Genomic DNA, 13,638 nt, shown 5'->3' with positions numbered 1-13,638 from the left:
GCACCCTGCCCATCATATGAAGGGCGCTAGCGTGTTCTCTGTCGCAGGGCACTCCAACGCCACTACATCCACAACCTGACAGCCGACATCAGTAGCGATACAACGCTTTGATTCCCCCTCACGTCGTAGATACTCGGTCCTGTCACCACCTGAAGCAGTTCGGCATGTGGCAGGGGGTAGAGGTGCTGAACCTTGACACCAAGCTGAGGTGTCCTGCGTTATCAGATCCCGCATTTCGCGTACAAGTGCAGGGACTACCACTTTTTCGCATCATCCGATGCATAAGCGGTTTTAAAGGACTGAAAGTAGGCAGAAGGATATGAGGAGAACAAAGTAAAAGAAAGGGGGGGGGGGAAGGAGCGCACCACAGAGTACATGCGTACTAAATCCAGGGGCATAATAAGAAACAGAAATGCGTTACAGAACACACAAAAGGGGAAAACAAACGAGGAACACATTTGAAAAAAGCTGAGCTCTCACTAACCTGGAACCCCAGTAGCCACGCGCAACGCTACCGCTTCCACAGGTCTCATAGAAAGCGCTAGACAAGTACGCAGGCGCACTCAGTAATTTACACAGGTACACTCGATGAGAGTGAAACAGCTACGAGATACACTCGAAGACACAGCAACTGCAAATAGAGAAAGGCATAGGCACACACGCACACACACACACACACACACACACGTGCGATGGTGCCTGGCTCTCGGTGCTACAGTCCTACATTTTTGTTTACTGCTCTTGCTACGGGAGAGAGGGGAAACAGCCCTTTAAGCGGCAATCGCGGCCATGACAGGCGCTGTCGTTGCGTTGATTTCGTGCGCGAGCACAGGAGGCACGCCACTAACCACTGCACCGTTATGGCGGATGCAGTTCTGTGCCGAAGCATGACCGACCACGACACTGGTAGACTCGTCATGGTTCATGAGGTACTGAGCAAGGAAGCCGGCCACGAACGCGTCACCAGCGCCGTTCACGTCGACTATCTCCTCCTGCGCTAGCGGTGGCACTGGATAGGAACGGACGTGATCGCCGCAAGCGACGTACGTGTCGTGCGAGCCGCACGTCCCCACCACGAGGCGCGGCCGACCGGTGGTGACACTCGGCAGCATTGAGATGCGGGCGAGAGACCGTACCAGTGCCCTCTGTCGCCGCGAGTTAGGGCGCATGACACTCCCAATGGCGCTCAGGTCAAAGTCGTGTGGCCACCGTACGGAGGCGTACGTCAGCAGATCTTCGTCGCTGCCGAATAGGATATCCACATGTGGCATGAGGATGTGTAGGCGGCTCTGAAAAGCCATACTAATGTACGGCGCATTCAGGTTAAAGCAGAAGAGCTTGCCGTGCAGGTGGGCATACTGGGCAACAGAGAGGAGATTGTCAGGGCTTGATGAAGTGTTGAGGAAGAAGCCCTCAGCGTAGTACAAACTGGCTTGCTCAAGCGCAGACTGCACGGCGTGCGTCTGCATGTGCTTCATCGATAGCGTCACGGCTGCGCCGAGGTTGGCGAGCAATGTTCGATCCTTGTTGAGCACGAGACCAGCACAGGCGCCTGTCGGCTTATCTTCGCACTCCTCAAAAAGCTGCTCAACACTAGCGTCCGTGAGCGCACTCTTCAGAATTTCTGCAAAGCGATCCTTGCCCAGTGCGCCGACGTAGGAAATGTGCGCCTCAGGTAGCATCCAAGCAAAAATGCGAGCTGTGTTCATAGCGGCTCCACCAGGGACGTAGTCCACCCTCCCTTTGAAGTCGTCCAGCAACTTCGAGAAAAGCACCAGCTGCTCCGGAGTCGCCAATGTGACGCTCCCTGGCTCAACGTGATGCTCCCGCAGAAACTCCTCTTCAACAGTCGCCATCATGTCAAGCAAAGGATGCCCAAAGCACATTACGGACACGGAGCCCGTCGAGGCGCCCCTGCGGATCGTTTCCATCCCCATCGTGTACTGTGCCTCTGTCACTGTGCGTCTTTGCCTGTTAGTGCGCTGGCACAGGGGTCTCTTTAAGAGTGATCGTGTATCCTGAGCACGTCTCGCTTCTCTTTTCTCCTATTTGTTACTCCTCGCTACTGAAGAGTATGGGCTCCCATGAGGTAGGACGCAGTTGGGGAGGCGAGGGCAGCAGTGCAGAGGCTCTTTGACGAAACGAACGCAAAGGGGGGAAAAATGTCCAAACAACGAAAGAGCTTGAAAACGAAGAGAAGAACCAAACGAGAAAAAAAAAAAGAGGAAGAGCGACGACAGCGACGACAGCGAAAGACGCTCTACGCCACAATTGATGCAATGCAAGTCCGTCGAAGAGAGCTGAAAGAATGAGAGCGAGAGAAAGACTCGGTGCGGCTAAGAAGAGGAGAGGTGTTGCTTGTCGTTTCCTTCGCCTTTCTATGCTAACACTGACGCAAACGAGTATGTTCCCCTCCCCTTATGTGTGTGTGTGGAGGGGGGGACGTGTGTGCGTTGTACTGAGTGTCTTTACCTCACTGTTTGTTTGCTTCATTTGATGCCCTACTTCTGTGCGCTTATGTAGAAGTCTTATCAGGAGTGCACACGCACTGTGGGCTCAGGCTGTGTAAGCTTGTACGTTGGTTGTGAGTGCCTCTCCTGCTCTCAGCGCCTTTTCCTATCACTTCGACTTGCTACTGTAGGTTCCGCGCACCGGACGCGAAAGAAACAAAGGAATAAAATTTACGTGTGTGTGGGTGAAAGGGAGAAGAGAATGGGGGTTGCTGTTTTTTATATGTTTAACGACAATGTGAAAGGGCAGGTACTGAATATTCATGGGTGTACGACCAAAGGAAAGAAACGGGGCATGGCATGGCCACAGAGAGACCGGACTGCTAGCTGGTAGGATATATAGCTACCCATATGGCTACTCAACAGGCACCGAGAGGATAGATCAGGAAAGGAAATCAATCTATGAGAGCATACGCAGGAGGAGGCAGGCAACGGAGGCGTGGCACGTTTCCCTCCTGTGCCACACACACTCTCCCCCTCTACTGCTGTAGTACACCGGCCATTCGTAGCGGTGGTGGTTATTTGCTTCTCGTTATTTTCTTTTTGAGAACACAGCGAGAGGTCCACAACGCAAAGACACTTCAGCGGACCACACACAGAAGGAAGCGAGATGGTTGCGCGTAGATGAACAACAACAGTAAGTAAGCGCAATGCAAGCAACAAGAGTAGCAACAGCAGCGGATAAACACAAGCATACACTGAGGCGTGGCATAGATACGAGAAGATCCACACATGCATACGTCATTCAGAGAGAAGGAAAGAGACGCGGTGAAGTACAGGCGTCCCAGAGGGGAGAAAGAGAAGAGAAACAAGAAACTCAGCCCTCTCCTCGCTCCATGCAACTGTCAGTGATAACATTCGGCCATCAATTCAAACACCACACCGCACCTTTTGCAGCTTCGTGTACAGGGTCACATGCTAAAGAATCCCATTTTGGAGGCTCTGAAACTGGTCGTAGCGTCGAGTGCGCCAGTTGTCCGCGCTGCTCAGGATGAGCTCCTTTGCGTACACGGCGTAGTCCGCCTCGGAGCGCAGGTCCTCACGAAAGCGTCCGCGCAGCTGACGAACGACGGCGCCCGGGTCTGCCCCAAAGCACGGCATCGCGTTCCTCGGCGTCAAGATAGAGACCAACGCAAGCAGGTCCTCGCAGCGCTCGCGTGCCGCCGCGAGCGCCTCGTAGAGAAGGATTCGATAGTAGTTAAAGAGGTCGCTCGAGACGCCACCCATGACGTCGATGAGCTCCTGCGACAGTTTAAACGGCGCAGATTCAAAGTTCAGGCCCCCTGGTGATGTCACGAACAGAAAGCCAAAGTCGATGTGAACCAAGCTGCCATCACGTTGAATCATAAGATTGCCGTTGTGACGGTCCTTAATTTGGAGGATGTATGAGATGATGCTGTAGCCAGCCATGCTCTCCACAAAGTTCTGTTGCGCTTTGCGATAGAGGACGGAGTCCTCGCCATCGTAGGCCTTGAGGTAGTAGCTGTATATGCTGCTGACCTGGGTCGCCTTCTTGATACCATCCATAGACGAAGAGTCCTCGATCACCTCAATCAGGCCACAGTCACGGTGTGTAGGTAGCACTGCATACGGCTTCACACGCACCGTCAGACCCGCCTCCTGCCAGATATTTTGGAAAGCGTAGATGAGCTGCAGTGCCAGCTCCTCCTGCCGGAGATCTTCTCCGGCCTTGATAATCATCGCGTTCATGCACCAGTTGGGGTGCGCACCCCAAGGAGACGACTTGCGCACTCGCGCCATGCGCGCCACTTTGAGCTCGCCGAACACAGCCCGCAGACACTGCAGCGCCTCTGGCGAGGCGTCCTCCACAGCGCCGCCCTCAGACTCTTCGACCAGCGACGCGGCCGGCGACTCAGACCTCGGCGGCGGTGCTGGAACAAAGAGCTCATCGGAGTCCGCCCGAACACGAAAGCGCCCGTCAGGCAGTCGGAGCCGCGTCGCCGTTGGGTCTCGCATAGTCGCTGTCTCGTCTACGATGACCTCGTAGCGAATGAGGCATGGCACCCGCTCGCGCGACGAGAAGACGGTGCACTCTTCGACAGAGATGTTCACAATCCACTGTACAGATTCACTGCTGGTACAGAGTGGGTGAACGAGCCACATGGACTGTAGTCGTTGATTCAGCACTCGCAGACCCCTGCGCAGCTCGTCCTTGCGGCCGGTTCGATCGGGAAAAAAGCGGAGCATGTTGCTCAGGTTAGTCAACGTAGTCACGAACGTACGTTCGTCGTTGTACAGCTTTAGGCGCACTTCCTTCCGTCGCACGACACTGGCATCTACGTCGCTGAACCCCTCCTCGGGGTCGCTGGAGGTCCAGCTGCCGTCACCGCCGCTGGTGCTGACGGAGTGAGTGCCTGCCTGTCCTTGATTGATGGCGTAGCTCTCAAGTTTGTCGTGAAAGTGTTTGAGCCGACCGGCAAGCCCAGTAGAGAAATCAAAGGTTGACACTGAATCCACAATCCACGCAAGGCGAAGCGCGATGTATAGCGACCGGCCGGCAAGCCAGAGCATAAAGTTGTGCAGCAGCTCCTGCGCGTTGGGGTCCTGGTGCGTGATGCAGACATGCGTGACTTGCAGCAGGCATTCCTCCAAAGTGTGTAGATTCGTGTCATAGAGCTGTCGGACGCACTGTTCCTGCTTTTCAGCAGACTGGTTGGTGAAGAAGATCCGCTGCAAATTCTCCAGCAGTGAGCGGCGATGCGCCGCCATGCGTCGGTGTGCTAGGTCGCCCATTCTGTGAGGCTCGCTAGCACGTCAGCGTCCGTGCTGGGGTCTCTCTTTAGGCTGTAGTGTGAAAGCTTTAAGGCGACGCGGGCGAATACCGAAATCAAGCAAAAAAAAAGGCAGGAAAAAAGAGATGCAGCTGGAGGCAGGTGCTGAGAGTTGAGTCCAGCAGTGTAGTTGAAGCGGTTCCCAATGAGATGATGAGGCACTGCCAGTCCCTCTCTTTTCTTTATCCATTGAGAAGCGGCAGTGATTCATCGAAAAGAAACGGAGGGGGGGTGGGGGTAGAGCCCTCCCCATACACATGCGAGAGAGTCAACAAGAAGAAGCGCGTCAGCAGAGTACGAGAAAGATTCCTGTTGGGTGTGCGTGTACGCTTCTCGTGCTGCCTAATCCAACGTCAGGAAATCATTGACGCACAGAAGCACACTCGCACACACGCGACCGTGGCACACTGATTAGCCAGACGCACGCACGCACATAGCAGTCAAGAGAGCTCCCTGCATCTCTGTTGATCATTTCTCCTTTGCCACTTCTACTCCCCCCCCCCTGCTCGACCGTTTACGTCGTTCACGTTGAAAGCACGCGGACGATCCACTGTTGGCTGTTTGTGTTACTCAAGGAAGTCAGCACCCCCCCCCCCCGAGCATTCCACAGTGTAGGAACGAAGGTAGTGTACATGGCGTGTGTGCGTGTGTCTCTTGGCGGTGGACGATTCCAAAAGAGCCCTCACCAACCCACACGCACCGAAAAAAAAAAAGGAAGAAACTCAAGCACACAGACGCAGAGGTTGAACCCATACCTCCCACTGCGCAGGGCATCGTTCAGGTTTGACAGTTTCCGCGAGAAAAGGGGGAGGGCAGGTGGAAATATAACTGAAGAAAACCTCTACAGAACCGCAGCGTTTCCTTCCCACTTCGCACTGCGGCCGCCGCCACTCTACATTGTCACTCCGTCATTTCGGGAATCGCCAACTCCTGCTGCACGAAATGAGCCTTTACAACCTCCGCTCCCTCGCGCATGACGGCATGAAAGACTTCCGTCGGACTCACCGTGCCGTACTGAGACACCAAGCGCATTGCGCTCGGCCGGTCTTCCGGGAGAGGCGGCAGCGTGACAGAGGAGAGAATCTGCAGCGCGTGGTACTCCCGCAAGGACGCAATCAGAGCAGTGCAACGCTCCTGTGCTGCCTCCGACCGCTTCTTCTTGCGCTCAAGCGCCATGAAAAAGGGCACATCTCGGAAGGCGTTATATGGAATGCTGCGGATGTGTGGCGCTCGTAGTCCTGCGTCCGCAACAAACGAAGAGGTCCCTATTCCCAAGGTAAAAGTAGATGATCCGGAGGACAGTGCAAGCTCTAGACGGCGCGGTACATCAGGCACGTCACTCAGCCTCCCGCCTTGCATTTGAAACAGCATTGTTGCTAAACAGCCGGCGAAGTCTGTGAAGCTGAGCAAGACAGCCTGCCCTGTGAACGACGACATCGCGCCCGCATACATCGACGGCGCTCTTCCAGCGGCGGAAGAACTCCCGTGTCGGGTCACCGCAGCGCGAAGAAGGCGCTGAAAGTCGCAATAGCTTGCCCATGCCTGCGCGCATAGGGACGGTAAGTCGTGCTGCTGCCTGGCAGAGGCGGCGCACCACTGCAGCTGCCGGCACAGCTCGCACACCGCGGAAAGCGATATGCAAGGTGGTGCAGATGCGGCTGGCCCATCGCTGCTAGGTGCCAGAGTCTGGGATAAGAAGAGGTTGTGGAGTTGTGCGACCAGATGAGACGGCACGACTTGCACAAGGGGTATGTCTGTCACGACAACGTCTGCGCAGCCCCAAGGACGGCTTTGCGCCGCCGATTCGCTACCCTCGCCCCTGGTCGCCATACTGTCATCAGAGACAGCCATCTCAACTGTAAGAGAGCGGAAGGGTGTGAACAGAATGGACACGGTCCCGTCATCATCAGTTCCACTGGATGCTGTGGCGGCGACCGCCTCCACCGCGCACCGATACAGCATCGGCTGCTGCAGCGAGTCGGGAAGTGGAACTCGTAGAATTTCGGGGCAACTCGTCGGAGTGGCTTCTGCGGCAGCACCGCAGATCATGATTGCGTGGCTCACAGGCACTTGACTACAGCCAAAGAGAGGCACACGCTGATTCCGTTCCAGCAAACTCCACTCGGTCATGAAAAACGTTGATGCAGCCAACACGGCAACATCAGAGTTGGCACCGCATTCCCCAGGAGAGCATAGCGGCAGCTCTGCTTTGGCGGCTGCTGTCATCTCCGTCAGAAACATCGCTGATTGCGAGTCTTCGCTGTATGCTTGCCCTGTAGATAGTGGCACTGTGTCCTCCACTACGCTGTTCCCTTGAACATTTATTACTTCCACAAACAGACAGGGGCACTGCTGGAGTGGCGCTACCGCTGGGTAGACGGAGATGAGGCCAGGTGGAACCGTTACGTAGCGACCGGTGATGTACGGGTCAGGGCACATGGCAGCAGCGTAGAGCATGTGGCCACAAACATGTTCCTCAAAGAAAGACCACACCTTGGCAGTAATGGGTCGTTGAGTGGGGTAGTGCACCTCGTCCGCGTATACCACCACTGCCAGCATCAGCATTGCTTCGATAAAATCTGTGAAGCCGAGGGTCGGTTCGGAGACAACCGTGTCAAGCTCTGGAGAAAGAGAGGCTGCTAGCGGCTCCAGGCTAGCCACAAGGGGGCGGATGTCTGGGAAACCACCGTGACGGAAGATGGCGACCGCACAAGTCTCTTTGACTGCATCCAGTCGGGGAAGAGTGTCTCTGAGGAAGGCGCGATAGCCAGCCTCTGACAGGCGGCCAGTCACCGCGTACTTGCGGAAAAGCGGAAGAATTGCGGTGTGGAGTAGCGCCCCAACGATGTGTGTGACTAGTCGGTTCACATGCGGCGCCCATCCGTTTTTCGCCGGGCAAAGCCGCACCTGCGAGGATGCGTGAATGACGCACTGCGAGATGAAAGGCCGCAGAAAGGCATCAGCGGTGTACTTCACAGACTCTGTCAGTAGAACGTGATCCTCAGCGCTTTGACGCAGTGCAAGAAGAGCAGACTCCCGCCCACCTTCATCGCATTTCCCATGTCCCTCGCGCAGGCGCGTGTAGCGCTGGGTTTGGAAGATACGCACGCAGATCACCTTCATCATATCCACAAAACTGCTGAATCCAACAGATTCACCTTCATGCGCCGCGCTCGACAGTTGCGGCGATGAGATCGACAGTGCTGCGGAGGCCCGCCCGGAGCGATGCGAACTTTGGGGCGTCAAAGATGTACACAGTGACCCAATGCCGAGTGAGAAGGCCCGTGACGAGACAGAAGCGGCGCCTGGCTCGTGCTCGTCGGCATTTGCCTGCTGCGCATCTTCCCTCAAGCACTGCTGCCCCCAAAGCTGGTCCAGCAGTACACGGAAGACCCCAACTGCGGTGCCAATGAGCTGCGCAGAGCTCAGAAATACCATCCAGCCGTCATAAGAGAGTCGCCCTGCTCTGAGTAGCTCACCATGACTCAGAGCGATGCCGAAGAGAAGTCGCCACGAGGACTCATCTTCTGAAGTCATGTGACGTAGAAGGAAAATACGGGGCAGCACGACGTTGGGGATGAAAGGGAGACTGTCACACAACCCTCAGCTTCTTTTCCAGCCTCTTCGATGAGTATATGTGTAGGTTGGAGAGTGGTGTCCCGTGCGTGAGCGACTAAGAACGCAAGATGAGAAAAGGAGAAGTAAGAGGGACGAGTACAGAGAGAGAGAGACCTACCCAGATCAAGCAGCAGCGGAATAACGAGAGGGCGTCCTCACCGTGAAAGTGGCCAAACAGCTCTTTTCACCAACTCAAAGGTGAGACACCACCACAGGTGTTGGAGGTGCACCGGAAAAGGAAGAAGGGGAGGGGGCGCGGGGTGCCGAGGAAGTGAGCTTAGGTTCGGGCTCAAGAAGTTTCTCCTGTAACCTCCTATTGGCCGCTTGGAAGTGATGATGTCACATTCCTGTGTACAGCGCCAGTGATTAGTCGGCCTCAAGACACTATTCGGCAGTAGTGCTACGAGAGGAGAAGCGGTAGGCATGAAACGGAAAATGCAAAGTGAAATCGAAGAGAAAGGAAGCGACAAGAAACGAGGGTTAGATGCACAGTAAGCAATCGCCATCTTGGCAGATACAGAGAGAAAGAGGCAGGCAATGCTAACAGCAGCGCTGGCCAAACAAACGACCTTTGCCTCCTCCGCACACAAAGGAAGAGAGAAAGAGAGAGACTCGAGCACAGCAACAGTCTCCTACCTCGAAACTCCTCGCTTCTTTCTCTTCTACAACCAGCGCGAGAGAAAGGGGTTGTGCAGGTCAAACTCATCACCATCGTTTTGGCGGCGTTGCATCTGCGGTGATGTTCCCGCTACGGGCAGGTGACTGGACAGTGGTGATGATGGTGGTCCACCAAGCGGTCCACCAGCCAGTGGTCGCGGCCACTGCTTGGAACTGGAAGAGACGCCCAGAGCTTCTCTTCGAGGCACCGTAAATGGGGACGCTGCACTCGAGAGTGGCGGCGCGCGCGCAGTGTCAAGAGGCGAGCCTCCACATGGAGGTCCCAAAGTGGCTCCAGAGATTCCCGATACCGGGGTACCGGGCGGAAAGGCGTCAAGGTGGTTGCGTCGCATGGGTATCCGCGAAACAGTGCGGCCCTCACCGAGAGACAAGCGCACCTGCTCGGAAACCGCGGATGGTGTACCGCGCTGCGACGACAGCGAAGCGCTGCCGCCTTCCCAGTGACTCGACGACTCCCTATCACCTCGGTCGAGTGCTACGTTGGTCCCACGAGGTATGGATATAGATGGCGGAGATGTCTGCAGCCCCTGTGGCGACGGTCCGCCGCTCTGAGAGAGCGGTTTCGGTTGTAGTGCCGAGGACGTCTCTGTTGATTGAAGTTCTGAGGTCACAGTCTTGGGGGACTCCCCATCCTTCTCTTCCTCGCGACCCCCGCTGCGGCACCAGCGGAGGGTCTGTATGCTTGCGGCGATAGTGATCACCACCACTGTGCCAACGATCTGCATGTAGCCCTTCATCTGGTACGGTGCACCGTCCTCGTGGGGGTGGACTTCGTAACTGCTTTTGTTGTATCCTTTTTCCTCGGCCCACTTCCCCAGCGTTTCGATCAGCTTGCAGCGGTATCCGCCGCGGCTTTTCTCTGTGTCCTTGGGCGGGTTCGTCCGTGGCTCTGCTAGGGGTGCGAAGAGAGCTGAAGCAGGTTTGGCAGTTTCTTCTGGCCGAGGGGACTCGGATGGTGGTGATGCTGCCTCCTGCGATGTTTCCGCTGTTGGAGGTGCAACAGGCCACCGAGGAGTAATGGCCGCGCTCTCAGAAGTCTTGGAAGGCTCTGCAACCGCCGCCTCTTGCGTCCCTGTCTGCTTCGCCACCTCTGACAACTGCACGTCGAGGGTCTGCAAGCGCCCCAGGAGCTCCTGAATCGCAGCGTCACGGGCAGTCTCGAGTGCCCTCTTCTGCTCCGTTAGTAACGTTATCTTCTCCGAGGTAGCAGCAGAGGCGTCGCTCTGACTCCCCACAGCCGCACGCGCCGTGTCTGTGAGCGAGTCTGCTGCCCCACGAATGTTATCAAACGTCTCAGCAGCTTTCCTCACCTCTTCATCCAACACCTGGACGTCTTCCTGCACCTGTGCAAGTGGTTTATTACTCTCTAAGAGCGCACTTACCCTGCTCTGAAGTGTCACCGAGGCACGTCTCAGAGTTAAGAGATCTTGCTGGAGGGCCTCGAGCCTCTTTCCCATGGACGTCTGTAGTTCAGCGACGATGACCTTGGCGTGCTGTGCCGCAGACGACTTCTCCTGCTCCTGCTGTTTCGTGAGGTCGGCTGTGGCTGCCTGAAACCGTGCCCTTTCCTCGTCTATTTTGGTAAGCACCTCCTTCCGCTCTGCAGTCAGCCGCTCTTGGGCCCCTGCTGTCTCTTTTCTGAGTTGCGCGGCACTCTCAGCTACCGCATAACCCTTGAGCTTCTCCTCTGCCCTCCTCTCCTCCGCCCTTCTCATCGTCTCTGCACGTCGGGCTTCCTCCTCGGACTTTTGCGCTTCTGCATCCAGTCGCCTTGCCTCTGCGAGGCGAGCCTCCTCAGCTAGTCGGGTCTCCTCCGCGCGTTGTGCCTCTTGGGCTAGACGAGCCTCTTTGGCCTTGAGATGTTCCTCCGCTTGCCTCGCCTCCTCAGTCAGTCTCTCCTCATCCGCCTTCCGCCCCTCCTCTGCACGCCTTTCCTCCGCAGCCTTTGGTGCTTCCTCAGCTTGGAGAGCCCCTTCCCCCGCTGCGCGCTCTAGCGCCTCCTCTGCGCTCCTAGCCACCTCCTCGACTTGCCTTGCCGCTTCAGTCTGACGAGTCACCTCCTCTGCTGACCAAGCTGCTTCAGCTTGTGTCGCGACCTCGGCGTGTTGAGCAGCCTCAGCCTGTCGAGTCGCTTCTTCGTTTATGCGAACTTGCTCCACTTTTTGGACTTGCTGGGCAGATTTCGTTTCCTCCAACAACTTTGACTCCTCGGCCTTTCTGTACATCTCCTCAGGGTAACGGGCCTTATCCTCCTGCCGCACCTCCACAGCAATCCGAACCTCTTCCGTTCTTTGGATCTCCTCAACCATGGGTGCATTCACCTTCTCTTCCGTGTACGGATTCGTGTCTGTTGTCGTGGCAACCGGTGAAGGTGAGGGCTCTGCCTCCATCGGCGGATCGACCGGCAGCGGCGATTGCCTACTATGGTGTACTGCTGTATCTTGCACGTGGTCGGTTGCATGTAAAGCGCCACTGTCCAAAGGCTCTGGATCGTTTCCCTCAGTCAGAGAACGAGCTGCTGATGGCAAGGAGTCCTCCCCCATTGCAACTTTGTAGGAAATTACCTTTTCTAGTACCTTCTGTGATGCGTCCACTTCTGCAGCGCTCCAGGCCTCCGTTGCCGTTCTCTCCTTTTCCTCGCAGTGTCTGTCCGCCGTTGGCCCGGCACATTCAGTCTGCCTCACTACCTCCTCCTCTCGCTCCGCCTGCACGGCCCTTCGCGCCTCTTCGACGTTGAGGATCTCTTCAGACATCCTGGTCATATCAATCACCTTTTGCTCTTCAGCAGCAGCGGCAGCAGCTTCATGACCCAGTTGCACCTCCGGTACTCCGTGCTTGGTAAAAACAGCGTCACCAAGCGGGATGTCCACCGAAACTTCGACAACAGCCTCCTTGAGAGGGTCTGAGGGACCTACAGAATGCAGATATTCCGGTACAGGGACTGGCATAGCCAAGTCCAACTCCACCTGCTGCGCGCCTTCGGGTAGTGGCACAAAATCGTCACGCGCCAGCACGTCTTCAGCCGTCACGAGCGTCGGGGAGGATCTGGGTGAAATGCCCAGTAACGCGATAAGGTAAACACAGGTGAGCACGAGCCGGAACCCACATCGCTGTGCGTCCGTGACAGCTGACATGGCTCTTCTGTGTTGCTTCCTACAAGAAAACAGTCCCGAAAAGGAAAAAAAAAAAGAGAAACACACGAACAAGCTCGAGAGAAACAAGAAACAAACACGAGTCACACGTGTTCTCAGAAGAAATAAACCCCTCCCCACCCAAAAAAAAAAAAAAAGTAACGGCCCCTCGGGAGAAAAGCGGGAATGTCAGGTTTTGTGGGTTCGTAATTCGGTGCTTTGATTAATGAGAGCCAGCGGGGTGCTTGAACGAGGAATATCGTCAAGAGCGAAAGCAGAAGAGCACAAAAAAAAAAGAAAACAAAAGGGTGGGGGGACTACTGAGCAGAAACGAGTGGAGAACGGACTCAGAAAACAACAACAAAAACCTCACACGCACGCACACAATAAGGATGAGCGAGTGGTGGACAGTAGACGGGTGAATTAACAAAAGAGAACAGAAGCGACACGCACGCGCCTGTGCACATGCGCACAGGCAATAACAAGCAGAACGTTACAGAGGTAGGGAAGTGAACTGATCTTCTCGGCAGTAAAATATCTCCCAAGGAGATATCATATTGGGCAAGATCCCTTCTTTTCGCCTCTCAACCCACCAGCTTTTGAGTCGGCAGCGGTAGCGGTTTCAGAGACCGAGGGTGATGCTGGTATCTCTACTTTTAGAAGAAGTGCAACGACGGTGATGCGTATGTGTGTTAGCGAGTGTGTTCTTTTCGTGTGTAGGGGTGTGGGTGTTCCTTTTTCACATAGAGACAGTACAAAACTGAAAAAAAAAAAAACGCATATGTAATCGCTCCTGTGCACGCAAGTATGTGCGTATGTGCGTGTATGCGAGGATGATAGGCAGCATTCAATGCAGTTATTGTGAGAAGAGCAAAGTGCAAGTCATCAGCACACAGAGGGAGTAGAATA

General features: G+C 55.6%; 4 protein-coding genes across 4 annotated transcripts; all 4 read right to left on the bottom strand.

Moving 5' to 3' along the window:
- Window positions 1-770: 770 nt before the first annotated feature.
- LBRM_20_3180 (adenosine kinase-like protein) lies at window positions 771-1,937 on the bottom strand (the record flags this gene model as incomplete). The annotated part of the gene is made up of 1 exon (XM_001564548.2): window positions 771-1,937. The coding sequence occupies one exon, from the start codon at window positions 1,935-1,937 to the stop codon at window positions 771-773; it is 1,167 nt and encodes a 388-aa protein (XP_001564598.1).
- Window positions 1,938-3,428: 1,491 nt separating this feature from the next.
- On the bottom strand, window positions 3,429-5,264 carry LBRM_20_3170 (putative phosphatidylinositol 4-kinase; the record flags this gene model as incomplete). The annotated part of the gene is made up of 1 exon (XM_001564547.1): window positions 3,429-5,264. The coding sequence occupies one exon, from the start codon at window positions 5,262-5,264 to the stop codon at window positions 3,429-3,431; it is 1,836 nt and encodes a 611-aa protein (XP_001564597.1).
- Window positions 5,265-6,202: 938 nt separating this feature from the next.
- LBRM_20_3160 (conserved hypothetical protein) lies at window positions 6,203-8,839 on the bottom strand (the record flags this gene model as incomplete). Its single annotated transcript, XM_001564546.1, has 1 exon — window positions 6,203-8,839. One exon carries the CDS (start codon window positions 8,837-8,839, stop codon window positions 6,203-6,205), a length of 2,637 nt encoding a protein of 878 aa, XP_001564596.1.
- A 743-nt stretch (window positions 8,840-9,582) lies between these two features.
- On the bottom strand, window positions 9,583-12,732 carry LBRM_20_3150 (conserved hypothetical protein; the record flags this gene model as incomplete). Its single annotated transcript, XM_001564545.2, has 1 exon — window positions 9,583-12,732. One exon carries the CDS (start codon window positions 12,730-12,732, stop codon window positions 9,583-9,585), a length of 3,150 nt encoding a protein of 1,049 aa, XP_001564595.1.
- Window positions 12,733-13,638: the final 906 nt, after the last annotated feature.

The sequence above is a fragment of the Leishmania braziliensis genome (assembly GCF_000002845.2).
Source record: "Leishmania braziliensis MHOM/BR/75/M2904 contig, possible fusion of chromosomes 20 and 34".
NCBI lineage: Eukaryota > Euglenozoa > Kinetoplastea > Trypanosomatida > Trypanosomatidae > Leishmania > Leishmania braziliensis.
Note: the sequence above shows the minus strand (reverse complement) of the source record. Positions and strands in the feature narration are given on the sequence as shown.